The 12,708-nt window shown below is 42.2% G+C and overlaps 1 protein-coding gene across 1 annotated transcript in view; it reads right to left on the reverse strand.

Annotated features, from left to right (window-relative positions):
* Window positions 1-3: 3 nt before the first annotated feature.
* tbc1d32 (TBC1 domain family, member 32) overlaps window positions 4-12,708 on the reverse strand; it is a gene marked incomplete at its 3' end in the record, with an annotated part of 71,566 nt that continues 58,861 nt past the window's right edge. Inside the window, exons 29-30 of the mRNA XM_071547230.1 lie at window positions 1,752-1,821; window positions 4-36 (exon numbers count right to left, since the gene is read on the reverse strand). Coding sequence (XP_071403331.1) covers window positions 4-36; window positions 1,752-1,821 — 103 coding nt within the window. The remainder of the gene's footprint in view (window positions 37-1,751; window positions 1,822-12,708) is intronic.

Raw genomic sequence — 12,708 nt, forward strand, 5'->3', positions numbered from 1 at the left:
CCGTCTTCTTTGAGTAGCTTCAGGTAGCTGCCGTACCTGCAGATAAGAGGAAACAGACACATGCGGTATATCTCACTCCTCTGTAGCTGTACGCATTACAGACTAGATCTGCAAAGCACAGAAAGAGGTGGTGACAGTAGACGGATTACAGACAGACTGTGCACAGCTCACAATAAGCGAGTCAATGGGGCTTTAACGCTGAAGACAAAAACAATAGACAATGTGCAAATCAAAACAATTTGGTTTAACGGCGGACTGAAATTACCCCGGCGAGTGTCGTCTTTAGGGCTGAGCTTGGAGTTCACACATTGCCCCAAAGACAACACTTCTAATTGAGTTCATGGCGAGTTTAACTATGTTCTTCTATCGTTCCTCATGAAAAAGCAGCCGATAACTAAGAATCAGTGTTGTGGCGGCCAGTTTGCTTCATGTGCGGTTTTCAGGAGGCCTCTATCGGAGACAAAGGAGGAGACGGAGTTGGTAGAAAGTTATTTGTCATCTTCTAGCTTCTGCTTATGCATTTCATCGCTAATTTACAATGTGCGCTGGCTGTCATCCTGGATACAACAAGCTGAGAGATGCGGCAATAATGAGCCTTGTTTTATTCCCGCGCAAATACCCAGCGGTACTCATCAACATTATGTTGAGTTTCATTTTGGCAGCGTGAATATTGCTGAACAACTCGGTAAATCTGAGACTTGTAAGGCGAGTCCTGATTCTAAATTCCTGTTAAATGTCCAACACTTTTTATCCGCTTACACATTAGTATGTTCAAAAAATGCACACATGGCACTTAGCAGAGTCTTTTTATGCGTGCTCTAGAACTTTTCAGCTGAAAAGCTCCCTTTAGGGGAGCTGTAGAGAATAGTGATATACCGGCTATGTAATGTAGCAGCGGGGTGTCGTTAAGAGAAGAAACGAGCAGCGTGAGAACAGTAACGCAACTCTGAAGGCTCCGATTATGGGAGGAATAAAAAAATGGACCAAGCAAAATGCATGTTGTGTAATGTAACAAGAGGGCATCATTAGGGTCAGAACGGAACAGCGGGAGAACGCTAATACACCTGCATAATACACCAGCCAGGTGTGGAGCTCCCATTCTAGGAGCACGAGGAATAGTAATGTTCCTGTGTTTCCTGTGTTTCCTGTGCCACGCCCAGCAGCTGCCCTCGCACAATCCCCCCCTTGGATCCTCTTACATTGTTTAATATCGATTTGTTTAATGCATTCCAGGAATTATTTTGTAATGAAGTGCTGTAATTTACTTTGTTGTCCGCTTCCCCTCGACCGGCCTCGTCGATTTCTACTTCCGCTGGCGGTTTCCTACGTTTCCCAGAATGCTTTTTTGACAACCCTGAGGAAAGGGCTCTGAACTTTCAATCAAAGATGGGCGTATGGGTGTTTATCTATATATATATCTAGCCACACCATTTATTCAAACACAACATATCTTCTGGCTGCATTGCATTCTGGTCTATTGAGGCGACTGTCGGTGGAGAAACTGGTCTCTCTCCTCTTCTACGATGGATTTCTCCCTGGATGATCGTTGAACGTCTCTAACCCTAACGTTTTTTCCTCTAACCCACAACTACTGAAGTGGAGCGAACGGTGCAGCGGGTATGAATAGAAGTCGTGAGTTTGCACTGGGAAGGTTCTTCCTCCCCGGTTTGCTGCTGTAAGCGAGAAATGTTCCCCGTCAGCATGCCTGATTAAATACGGGTTTTACGAGCTGTAGAGAAACACTAACATACCTGAGACAGGTGCGGATTCCCAGCTGTTGAATAGACGGCAGCGCGGCACTCTTCACACTCCTCTCCTCTGCTGTAAAAACAAGGCGATTAAAGGGGAGAGGTGGTTATTACCAGCGGGGGCGAGGAGGTTTTTCCTGGCAAAACGCTCCCCAGACGTCACTAACGGGGGGGCTCATTACGGGCGCGGGGGAACGGCGGGGACCGCGACAACGGCGTGACGACTTGCCGCTTTGGAGACGAGACGCCAAGTCGAGGTAATTTCAAAGTCGGCGGTTTTACAACTCTCGTGCATCAAGGTGACTTGGGAGATTCCGCGAACGCTCGGCCGTGGGTCATTTCAGAGCGGTTATGAGGACGACATTTTTGAGGGTGAGCGGTGGCGTCGGGGCTCACGTTCTCAGCCGTTTTTGAAAATTCTGATTATTGCGCCGTCTCAGTAATTTCAGGACATAATCACAATGCGGCAGCGGGGGTGGTTACAGATCCGTACGCCACCGGTTTGTGCAGTCTGAATGAAGCCATGACTGATCGTCTCTTTGGCGAGGTGCTTCCATTACCTCCTGGCGTCGCGGGGGGAAAAGAGATTCTTATTACGTTCGCGCTAATGGATCCCCCGCGTCCGACGCTTTGTTGTACGATGATGAGAAGATTCCAACAATCAATATGAGAAACGTTGCATCCAGACGTCGACGCTGGCAAGCCGAACCTCAAATCCAATTTACAAACTAATGTAGCAGAAACGTGTGATTGAAATGATAATAAGGCAGTAATAATAATCTGCATCTCAAAGCGATAATTCAACATTGTTGCCGTGGAGAGATCAGAGCGGAGCGATGCGGATTAATCACAGACCCTCAAATCTTGTATTAATTGAGGGAAAAGAGTTTTTGATGAGGGGTGTGAAGCAGTTCCAGGACAACTACTCTCTCACCCTCTCCTCTCTCGTATTAGCATCTCTAAAAACCTCTTGCTGATGGCAATTACTGTCTAATGGAGATGAATGCTCTCTTGTTGCATCCATTCCCCCCCGTCCCCATCTCTCTCTCCTCCCGTCTCTCCAGCGTTATGCCTCTGGTGTCTATTTTTCAGCTTGTAATGACTGTAATCATCGGCATTGCACTTTTGTTGTAAAATGACTGTTTAAAGACGCCACGTGTAATGTATCTCTGGTATTAGTTGCGATCCTTCTCTTAATCGCTACGCAGCAGCTGTCACGGTTATGAAGAGTAGCGGCAATGATCTGCTTCTTGCTCCAGTTGATGAGTTGCTGAAGCTTAATTGAAAATAAAATCCTAGGAATCCTATGTCGTTTGTGACAAATTACAAACCGAAAGGTGCAAGTTTGAGAAAGTTCAGCGGGAGGACGTCGATATTGCTGTGAAAACCTGGTCTCTCTGACTGAAGGATTGGTCTTCTATGGGTTGAGAACGTTCTACGACCCTTGGTGCGTATGAAACCATTTCAAAACCCATTGGATAAACTCAAATATATATGGGCACCAAGCTAAAAACAAGGCAGCTTTTTCTTAGTTCCTGAAAAGTTGACATGGTTTCCACCCAACCGCAGTGGTATGGAGGTGACAGACAACATTTTCAACGTAACTATCTCGCAATTGTCCCATTTTACCTTCCGTTCAAAGCTTCTGGCCTGATTCGGCTAAAATGTTGAAGTCCTGCTCAAGAGCTATTGCCTGATATCAGACAGAATTGTCAACTCGTTCCACTCCATTTCCATCTTCAGTCTGACATTGCCTCCACTCTAACCGATTTCCGTGGGGGAGGGGGATTCTATTTTGCCTAACCAATCACTAGAGACCAACGTATCCACCTGAATCTAACGTCATTTTAAGTCAACACTGATGCGAAAAAAAACATCTCCCCTTTGAACAAATGCCTTCAAAGCAGAGTGCTGTGCGGATTTGAAAGTAATTGGTACTTTTAATCGATTTAAAACTATCTTGTCTATAGCGGTCGCCATTGTTGTTATTACTCCTCCTTGGTTCCGGCGCACAGCTTGGAAGATGGCTCCTCCCTTTAAAGCAGAACGCGGTGACAAAATCAATATTTTAATGAGGATTCAGTTGAGGTGGTGTAGATCCTCCTCTGAGCTGTTAGGATGTAATTGTCAGATAAATGGCGCCCCCCCGCTTTGTTTCCCGGTCGACCCATTTTCAATAGGCTTCTGAAATAAATGGGCTTGCCGGATGGCTGCCGCGAAGAGTCAGGAGCATGAAGGGTGAGGAGATACAGCTCAGGACGGTGAGCTGACAGAGGTTAATGCTCGGCAAATGAGTCCGCTCTCTCCATACAATGAGGGCGCTCAAGTAGGGCAGAGTGGCGAGAGACTCTAGTCAACGTCAATCAACCACACACACACACACACACACACACACACACACACACAGGCAGCAGGCAGATGAGACTTCTACAAGAGCTCTGACAGCTGCCTGGGCTCCTCGCTGGCTGTTTGGTGGAAGGAATATCAGAGGGCAGCATGGACAGAAACAGACAGGGCAGTGTGTGTGTGTGTGTGTGTGTATGTGCATATGATATAGAAAGAGCAAGAGTGAGCCTTTGCTTTAAAGCAATGGAGAGAGGAAGAAGGCTGTTGTAGCGGTTTCTTTACTGTGATTATCGGTATGCTGGTGCAAGGCACAGAAATTGAATGCATAGAACGGTCCTTTCACTGTCATGTCAACATTTGGGATTGAAACTGTCAATAGCTGATATTTTGTGCTCATATTCAATGTCTTTAATATCTGACCGTTTTCACATGTTAAAAAACAATTACAAGTTTTCTCTCAGTATTCAGTGTTTCCCCCAGCATTTTATTCTTGGCAGGGTAGAAAAGCATTTAGACCATGGGACACTAAAACTATACAAAAACTTAAATATAATAAAACATATTCAGGCATACGTGTGTGGAATCTAATGAAAATGTCTCATCAGAATCAATTCAGGTTAAGGGCTTCCCATAGGCAACCAGTGCAGTATGGATCAATTCTACAATAAATATGTAATCAGTCAAGCTGCATTATATCCATCATATCAGAGGGGGATGGTACTGACTGGTTGATATCCAATTTTTTAATAAAAGTTAATCTCATTCAAACAATTTGGACAACTTAGTAACTCTTATTGTCTGAATGGCAAGTCATTCGAACAACTAATTCGGCACTTAGGACTTATATGCAGCATGTCCAAGTATATACAGACATCAGAACTGAAAAAAAAAACACCTGTTTCTATATGAGGCTGGTCAGAAAGGTTATTACAAATATGTTCATGTTGATTTAACCTGGTGTGGAGAAAAGTTAGGAGCACTGGACAATATTCCCACAGTGCATATGTGGGAGGAATATTCCCCTTAAGCTGCGATGTGAACTACTGTATGTTAATGGGAATATGTAAATGAATAGGGCAAATTTCGCAAACGAGAAGTCGGAAAAGAAAAAGCGAATGCCCTAAAAGAGGCAAAAATCAACAACTTTGAAGCGAGTGAACTTGGATAAATAAATCATCAAAACAAACACTCAACACTCGGCATTAACATTCGGCGTCAGCGTGGCCTCAGAGGAGCCATCCATCTGGGTTGATAAGAGTTACAGAGACAGCGCTGATAAAAAGACTTCCAATTCACCGTGGGCAAGTCCTTCAAGAAGAAAGTGAGCTGACAAGTCTTTCTGCCCATTCAAAAATAAATAAATAAATAAATAAATGCATACCGAACTATCACTATTATTGTTTTTGACAGATACTGCTTTTATTAGCTGTTTACTTGCTGCACGATTGACTAACTTGTCGCAATTATTCATAACCTGCTGATCACATATAGTATCTTCTGTCCAACTCCTTTGTCACTACATACAATGGATATCAAACCTGAAATAAAAACCCTTTATAAAACTATTTTTACTTGAATTTGGATACAGCAACCAGCAAAATGAAGGTATAAACAAACACTGATTTCTGACAATGTATTAAAAATACAAAATGCGCAAAGTGTGCACACTCGCTATAATTGGGTGTTGTAATTATATTTTGATTTCATTAATCACATTCCAAAGCATGCGCAGAGCTAATTTGTCATCACCTGAAATCAGTGATTAGAATTAGATCGAGTAAATCGGAGATGCCACTGAAGCTTACTTGGTTGCAGCATGCGCAACAAGGAGATCACAACACAAGATCTTTGAGATGTTATTGATCAAAAGCTCCTCTTAGAAGAGGATATAAAAATATAAAAAATAAATATAACAAATATATCCAGGCCATGATCTGTGTTATCTATGGCAGTGGTTCTCAACTATTTTCATATCAAGGACCCCTAGTTTAGTGCACATTAGGGCCACAGACCCCCATATGATGAGATTTTCTCTCTTGGACCCAAATCTGAATATATTTTTATTGTTAGATATGATTTTATCCAGAATTCCACAGTGAAACTACGATCAAAATAGTCATTCTTCTACATTCTGTAATTGTTCTAGTAAATGAAATAATTAAGTTTAACACTTCATCAATTTGCTGGGGACCCCCTGGAATGCCCTCAAGGACCCCTGGTGGTGCCCGGACCCCATGTTGAGAACCCCTGATCTATGGCAATAACTGATTGTTTAAAATATTACCCTTTGAATAGGTTCAAAGGAGGAAGTGCAGCATACTATTGGAAATTTTATAACTACAGCCAATGGTGTCAACTGGCTAAACTCAAAGAGAAATTTTACATTTGCTTTCTGTTGTGTTGATTCAAACAACTGTTCTTAATACAGCCATTTTTGCAGTGGAATTTGCAGTGGAATTATCATACATCATCATGCCCAAAATATCCATAAGTTTTAACTTTTGACATCAGCAATAGAGGGAAGAAAGGGTTTAAAAAAAAAAAGATGGGTGGGAGGGTGGGGGTAAAGAGCGGGTTATGTTGTAATCAGGATCATAGCAGGGCTAAAGAGAGGTTTGATAATAAATTGCGATCAAATTATATTTGAATTTTTGGCTAGGGCATAGCACACCGACGTGTTTATCTTGGGTTCTCCTGGATACACATTCTTTTGCTGAATTATTCACTTCATTTATTTTTGTATTTCATTTCATCTTACTATGTGAATGTAAATGTATGTAGCCTACATTTATAATGCATATGTGATTACCTTAGTATATAGATGTACATGTGTTATGCAATGGCAACACAATATTTCAGTTACTTGATTACGATATGTAATGTCTCCTCCATAATGAAAGTAAAAAGAAAAACTAATAAAAATTTGGTCACAAAAAAAAAAGAGATGAAAGAAGCCTCTCAGCGGCAACATGATCTATCGCCTACATCACATTAACAGCTATTCATTAACTTACGCTAGATAAACGCCCGTTGCCTTGCTCATCGCTCATATCCCAGCATCTGAAACTTTTTTCTGGAGGCTTATTATGCACTTGCGTTAACTTAAGAAATGCTTTTGTCTCTTAAAGATATCTGTAAAACTGCAAATCCACGCCCACCCCGGCCCGACGCTTCATCTCCCTCTCCTCAGACAGTGTTCACGTCCAGCAAATGTCGTTTCTGCTCTTTCGAAATTTGGCAAATGGGTAAAAAGACACTCGACTGTGACAGCTGGAGAAAATGAAGGCTATTCAAATCCACTTTTCCCAGGGCTTTAACCATTAAGGCAACTCGGTCCTATTGGCAAACCTGTGACAACAGAGTGGGCAAAGCTCCGCCGCTGTGTCAAGGTTACAGAGATAATGACACATTTAGACAAGGGAGAAACCATACTATTGTAACCAAACAGTTTCCCTCTGTCATTACCATTGCTGCATTTCAGAATGATTGGAAGATACAAAGGTGTGATTGGTTGAAGAAAACACTAACATTTCTTTGTATTTCTCTGACGGAACCACTGTGTTCCTGTTCTCTCTCTCTCTCTTCCCTTCATCACACTCTTGATTTATGGCGTATATTTTAGCATCCTTTGTATGAACTGTGCCAATATATCAACAACCCTCTTTTACTGTCTCTCTTAGATACCGGCCCCATTCTACCAAAACCAAGAAATATGGAGATTTACAGAGACTATGCTGCTGTGACCAGAGTGGGAAGAGCAACTGAGTCCATCAGTGAGTTCACACTTGGAGGAAACTGTGACTCAGCTGATACAGCTTAACGCAGGAGAGGAAGCCAAACACCCTTTTGATCTGTCTGGGAGCAGCTTTCCTATTGTTAGTGCGCTCAAGGTCATTTAAAGATATACCGGCTCATGCAGGCAGCAGAGGTCAGGACTATTGAAAGGAAAGCTACATTCTTTTTCAGTCAAGTCAAGCGATTTCGGCGACCCATCACACCATCCACAAAATCGTTTTTGCATCAACTTAATATCTTTTTGCACATAGAGAGTCGTGTGCCTGTTATTTGCCCATACTAGATAGGTGAGCATTCATGTTAAAACAAGGAATAGCGATTGTACTTTTCCATCTTTTCTCAAGTCTGTGGTAACTACATTGAAGCTGCTTTATTAGTGGCTTGTTATTTATAATGTGTATATTTTAGTGACATATTCACCTCAGGTAATGTAAGAATCCCAGCCTGGCACAAAACATTTATGAATGTGTACTTTGTTACTCTGTTCGACTATGTACAGGCTTACTGTTTATACAATTTCACTAGTCATTTTTACCATATGGATAGTCTGGTTGATTTAAAGACTGATTAAAGGTCCAGTGTTTTATTTTGTGTCTTGACGACCATTCAAAGCTGTGTGTGTGGTGTCATGCACCAAAAACACTCTCAATCCATTTTTACACGTTCATTTTCCAGCATCTCTCTGAGCCTTACCAAGAACAGGCTGTTTCTGTCGCCGTGTCTTTAAGGCTCATTAATATTAACAACCCCTCCGTTCCGATTGGCTAACAGTTTCGAGAGTGAAACGTGAGACACCGCGGCCCGGCGGCTACAGGTAGGGAAAACTCTCCGGTCAATAAACAATGACAACCGCTCAACCGCTTTGAAAAAAACACTTTGTGAGTCTATTATTTCTTACAAAAATGATAATGAGCGAACCTTTGTGACGCCACAAAGTTACGGAAGTCCAAACGGCTCGTTTAGAGGCTCGCTGCACTAATATGGATTGTGTGGATTTAGTTTTGATACTTTCACCATGTTTAGATAGACCATCAAACTCCTTTATCATCAAAGAGGCAAGGGGAATCCCGTTTTCCACGATATGGGACCTTTAAAAGCATGTGACCTTTTGGCTTTTGACCTATATGGTGAACACTTGCATAAAGGAAGCGACTCGCCACGGAGACAGAAACCTCTGAGATCTATCGAGACCGGTGGGGGCTTCCGGTCGCTCGGGTAGATCTCATCAAGGACGGGCACATTTCCGCTTGGCAAACTCTGGATCCCTGGAGCGTGCGGAGTGGAGGGATCCATCACGGACGCGCTCGCACAGGAGCCGTCCTTACCGGTCGACATGACCACGCGAAAACACACTCGAGTTGAAGATTGTAATTTTCTGTGAAGCGGGTTTGTAAAAAAAAGTCACCGAGTGCGCCGCGGCCACACGGGAGCCGAGGGGGGGAATCCAAACTTCAAGGAGAACGCGAGATAACGGCGAAAGACTTCCCGCTTATTAAGAACTTCACAAAAGGTGCTTTTCCTCAACTTCCCATTCTTATACTATCTTTATTCATTAATGCGCACATGTAGCCGCTGACAGAAGATACCCGAAAGCCAATTTGTACGACAAATTCCCTGAGGCCTTCATCTCCTCATGCCGTGGAAATAGTGCCTTTATTGAATTTGAGGAACTTGTGACTAATTTCAATTTTTACCTGCTCCTACCGTTCTGGATTCTATAGCTGCTTTTAAGCTGAAAGGAAAAAAAAAAAAAAAACCTAACAAATCCTCTCTGCTCTGGTAAACTGAGAATATTCGAGCCTTAAAGAGAAACTGTAAGAAAGCAGAGAGGAAATGGAAAGCCTCTAAACTCCGTGTCAACCTTGATTTATTAAAAGATTGCGCGCGAAAACATAATCCGTGAGTTAAAGATGCAAGAGCACAACTTTTCACAGACCTCGGAGAAAAGAATTGCCAAAATTCAAGGAAACACATTCCTTAAACTCACACTGAAATGAAAAATTACTTTTTCCCCCTTTAACCATACACCTATTTGACAATTTATGCCTCTATCAGAATCTCATAACTTTTACCTCCTGGATAACAGAAAACCTTCAGTGGCGACATCATCGTGCACCAGGAGGCATGAGCAAAAATCCCGACCGATGAAACCATCACAGATTTTTGAGCAGTCCCGCCCCTCCGCCCTTCCCATCAAATAAAACCGCCCTTTCTCTCCCTAGCTGATATCTCATTGGTTTACGCTTCTGAATGATCCCTCTCTGCGTTATGTCCCGCCCCAATATGACAATATGTCACATTAACAGTAGCCAACCAATTACTTTTATGAGCAATAATAATCGCTTTGATCTGCTTTTAGAGCTCCTCAAAGCAATAAAGCCCTTCTCAGTCTGTTTTTTTAATTTTATTTATTGCTTTCATCTTTATTTATACTGTAAAGCACTTTGTAATTTTGATAAATGTTCTGGAGATAAAAAAATAAAATTATCATCATCATGGATAATCAATGCCAGATGATTGTCGGCATAGAAACCAAAACACTTGACCCGGGTATACGTAGGGGTGGATATGACTGTTGATGATGTCTGCTCCTTATTGAGCACTATTAATTATAGTTAACAAAGCCATCAGAGGAAAAGACAGGCGATGGGAAGGGAGGAGGCCAGATCCATCAGTCCGCCTCTTTGTTTTGAAGTGAAAACCACCGCTGAGTAAACTGTATCACCCCACGGGGAGCTGGATTCACTCCAAACACTCATAAAAAGGAAGGATGAGCATTAACGGGCTTTTGTATAATAGATGTGACCATCACAGGCTGCCTGAGAGATTAGTCTATTTTTATAATTGATTTTCTTAGTTGGAAGCAAAGGTCTGTGCTGATGTTCCTCTTCGGACCGGAGTTTTGCCGTCCTTGGTTAGAATTCATTACGCGGATATCGGCTGGGCCTCGCAAAAACAAGGGTCCCAAATGGTCCATGCGGTAGGCGGGTTGTGCGGTTCTTCTGAAAAAATTTTGTTGTCGGTGAAAACTTTTTGGAGAGAGATTTTTGGGGATTTCTGAAAGATTGCAGGGTCAGAAAGCAGGGTTCCTACACATTTTCAATTAAAAAATTCCATACTTTTTCCAGACCTTGATTTGTTTTGAAGATTTTGTCTGGTGTTCAATATGATTTACGCAGATAGACATCTTGCCTCTGCTAACTAGGTCATATCACTGTATAGATGAAGATTGTTCTTCACAGAGACAAATATCAGAATATGTGAGATGATTGGCAGGGTTCCTACACGCTTTCCATTTTAAAATTCCATATTTTTCCCAGACCCTATGTTCTTGACCGGATTTGATTTTGGTGGGTATTTGATATAATGCATGCTGACAGCGGCTGGGTAATAAGAGCGTCCCTCTATCTGAACATTATTCTTCACATCAACAAAAACTGTGGACTCAAAGTGGCTCTACAACAACATAAAAGCTAGAATTATGTGTGTATCGGACCTGAACCGCAACATTTTCCATACTTTTCCAGACATTTTTTTCAAATTCCCAAACTATTCAAGACCTGGAAATGATCAGATTCATTTTTAATACTTTTCCAGACTTTCCAGACCTGCGTAGGAACCCTGAGAAAGGTTAAGTGAGCAAAAGGTGATAATTTGATGATCTTACCTTTGCTCGTTTTCTGTTTGATTTCAGTGGTTCAAGATCACATTGATATGAGAAAGAGACTAGCTGGTTAATAAAACACTCTCCAGTATGTATAAAAAACTGAAACTGTCTGAATGTGCTGCTAAATGTCCTGTCTGGCTAAGTTGCCTCTAAATGCATCTAAAGTGGGAATCATAAGGTCCTAGGCTGCACCCCGGCTTGCAAAATTGATGTCGCACAACATAATTTACTTGAACAACTCAAACACTTCTAGGTCCTGAAGTGTTTTGGGTCAAAACACTTGCGGAAAACTTGGAAAAAAAAAAATGAAAAAATAGGCTGCAGTGGGCAAAGAGAGAGTCATGCACACTCTTCTACCCAGACCCTCTGAAACGGGGTTCTACATCGCCCCAGTACAGGTTTCCCTAAAACCCTGCATCTCCAACATGTCGACTTTTCATGAACTGCAAAGAACAGCCTTGTTTCTAGCTTGACCACCGCGCATTTTTGAGTTATCGGTTTTGAATCTGTCGCAGAATTTTCTCAAGGTTACAAGGTGACGATATGCTCCTGCATTTAAGCACACATAACTTTCAGGAGCTTAAGTGCTGATATTTAGCTCTTACATTCATGGTAGGTAGCGGTTAAATGACATGAAGTCTCAAATTATAACCTGCCTCTCACTGGCAGTGTGCCCGTTAAAAACGGAGGTTGCAAACGGCCCCTCAGATTTTTGATCCAATTCCCCTTGCATCGATTTTTTTTTTTTTTTAAATTGCTTTTCATTTGCATATTTGCACAAATGATGGCTGCAGATTAAATGAGTCAAACCAGCTTTAATTGGGGCACATCAGTGAAACGCCCTACCCCTGCTGGTTCCAGCCACAGGTGTGCACCACAGAGAATAGAAAGACAGGTAGGTTTAGCTTGGAGGGGAAATCCTTGCACAGCGGCAATGCAATCAAGACTAATTAGAAGCATGGGGATTTATTGCTACATCTTAGCAGTCAGTCAGAGGCACAATATTGCTGCTGCTGGAGTTCGCTGACTGCTTGCTATGGGTATTGCAAGTTGTGAAAAGTCACATTTTGAAAAAGTGTGAAAAATAAGAGTAATTTGAGGAAAATGTACAGTTTGCTAGATTGCTGGCTATCCGCTAATTAGCAGCCTTGC

The sequence above is a fragment of the Centroberyx affinis genome, unplaced genomic scaffold (assembly GCF_046629955.1).
Source record: "Centroberyx affinis isolate AG114_WGS23_722 - 3 ecotype Tasmania unplaced genomic scaffold, CSIRO-AGI_Caff_v1 ptg005735l_1, whole genome shotgun sequence".
Classification (NCBI taxonomy): Eukaryota; Metazoa; Chordata; class Actinopteri; order Beryciformes; family Berycidae; genus Centroberyx; species Centroberyx affinis.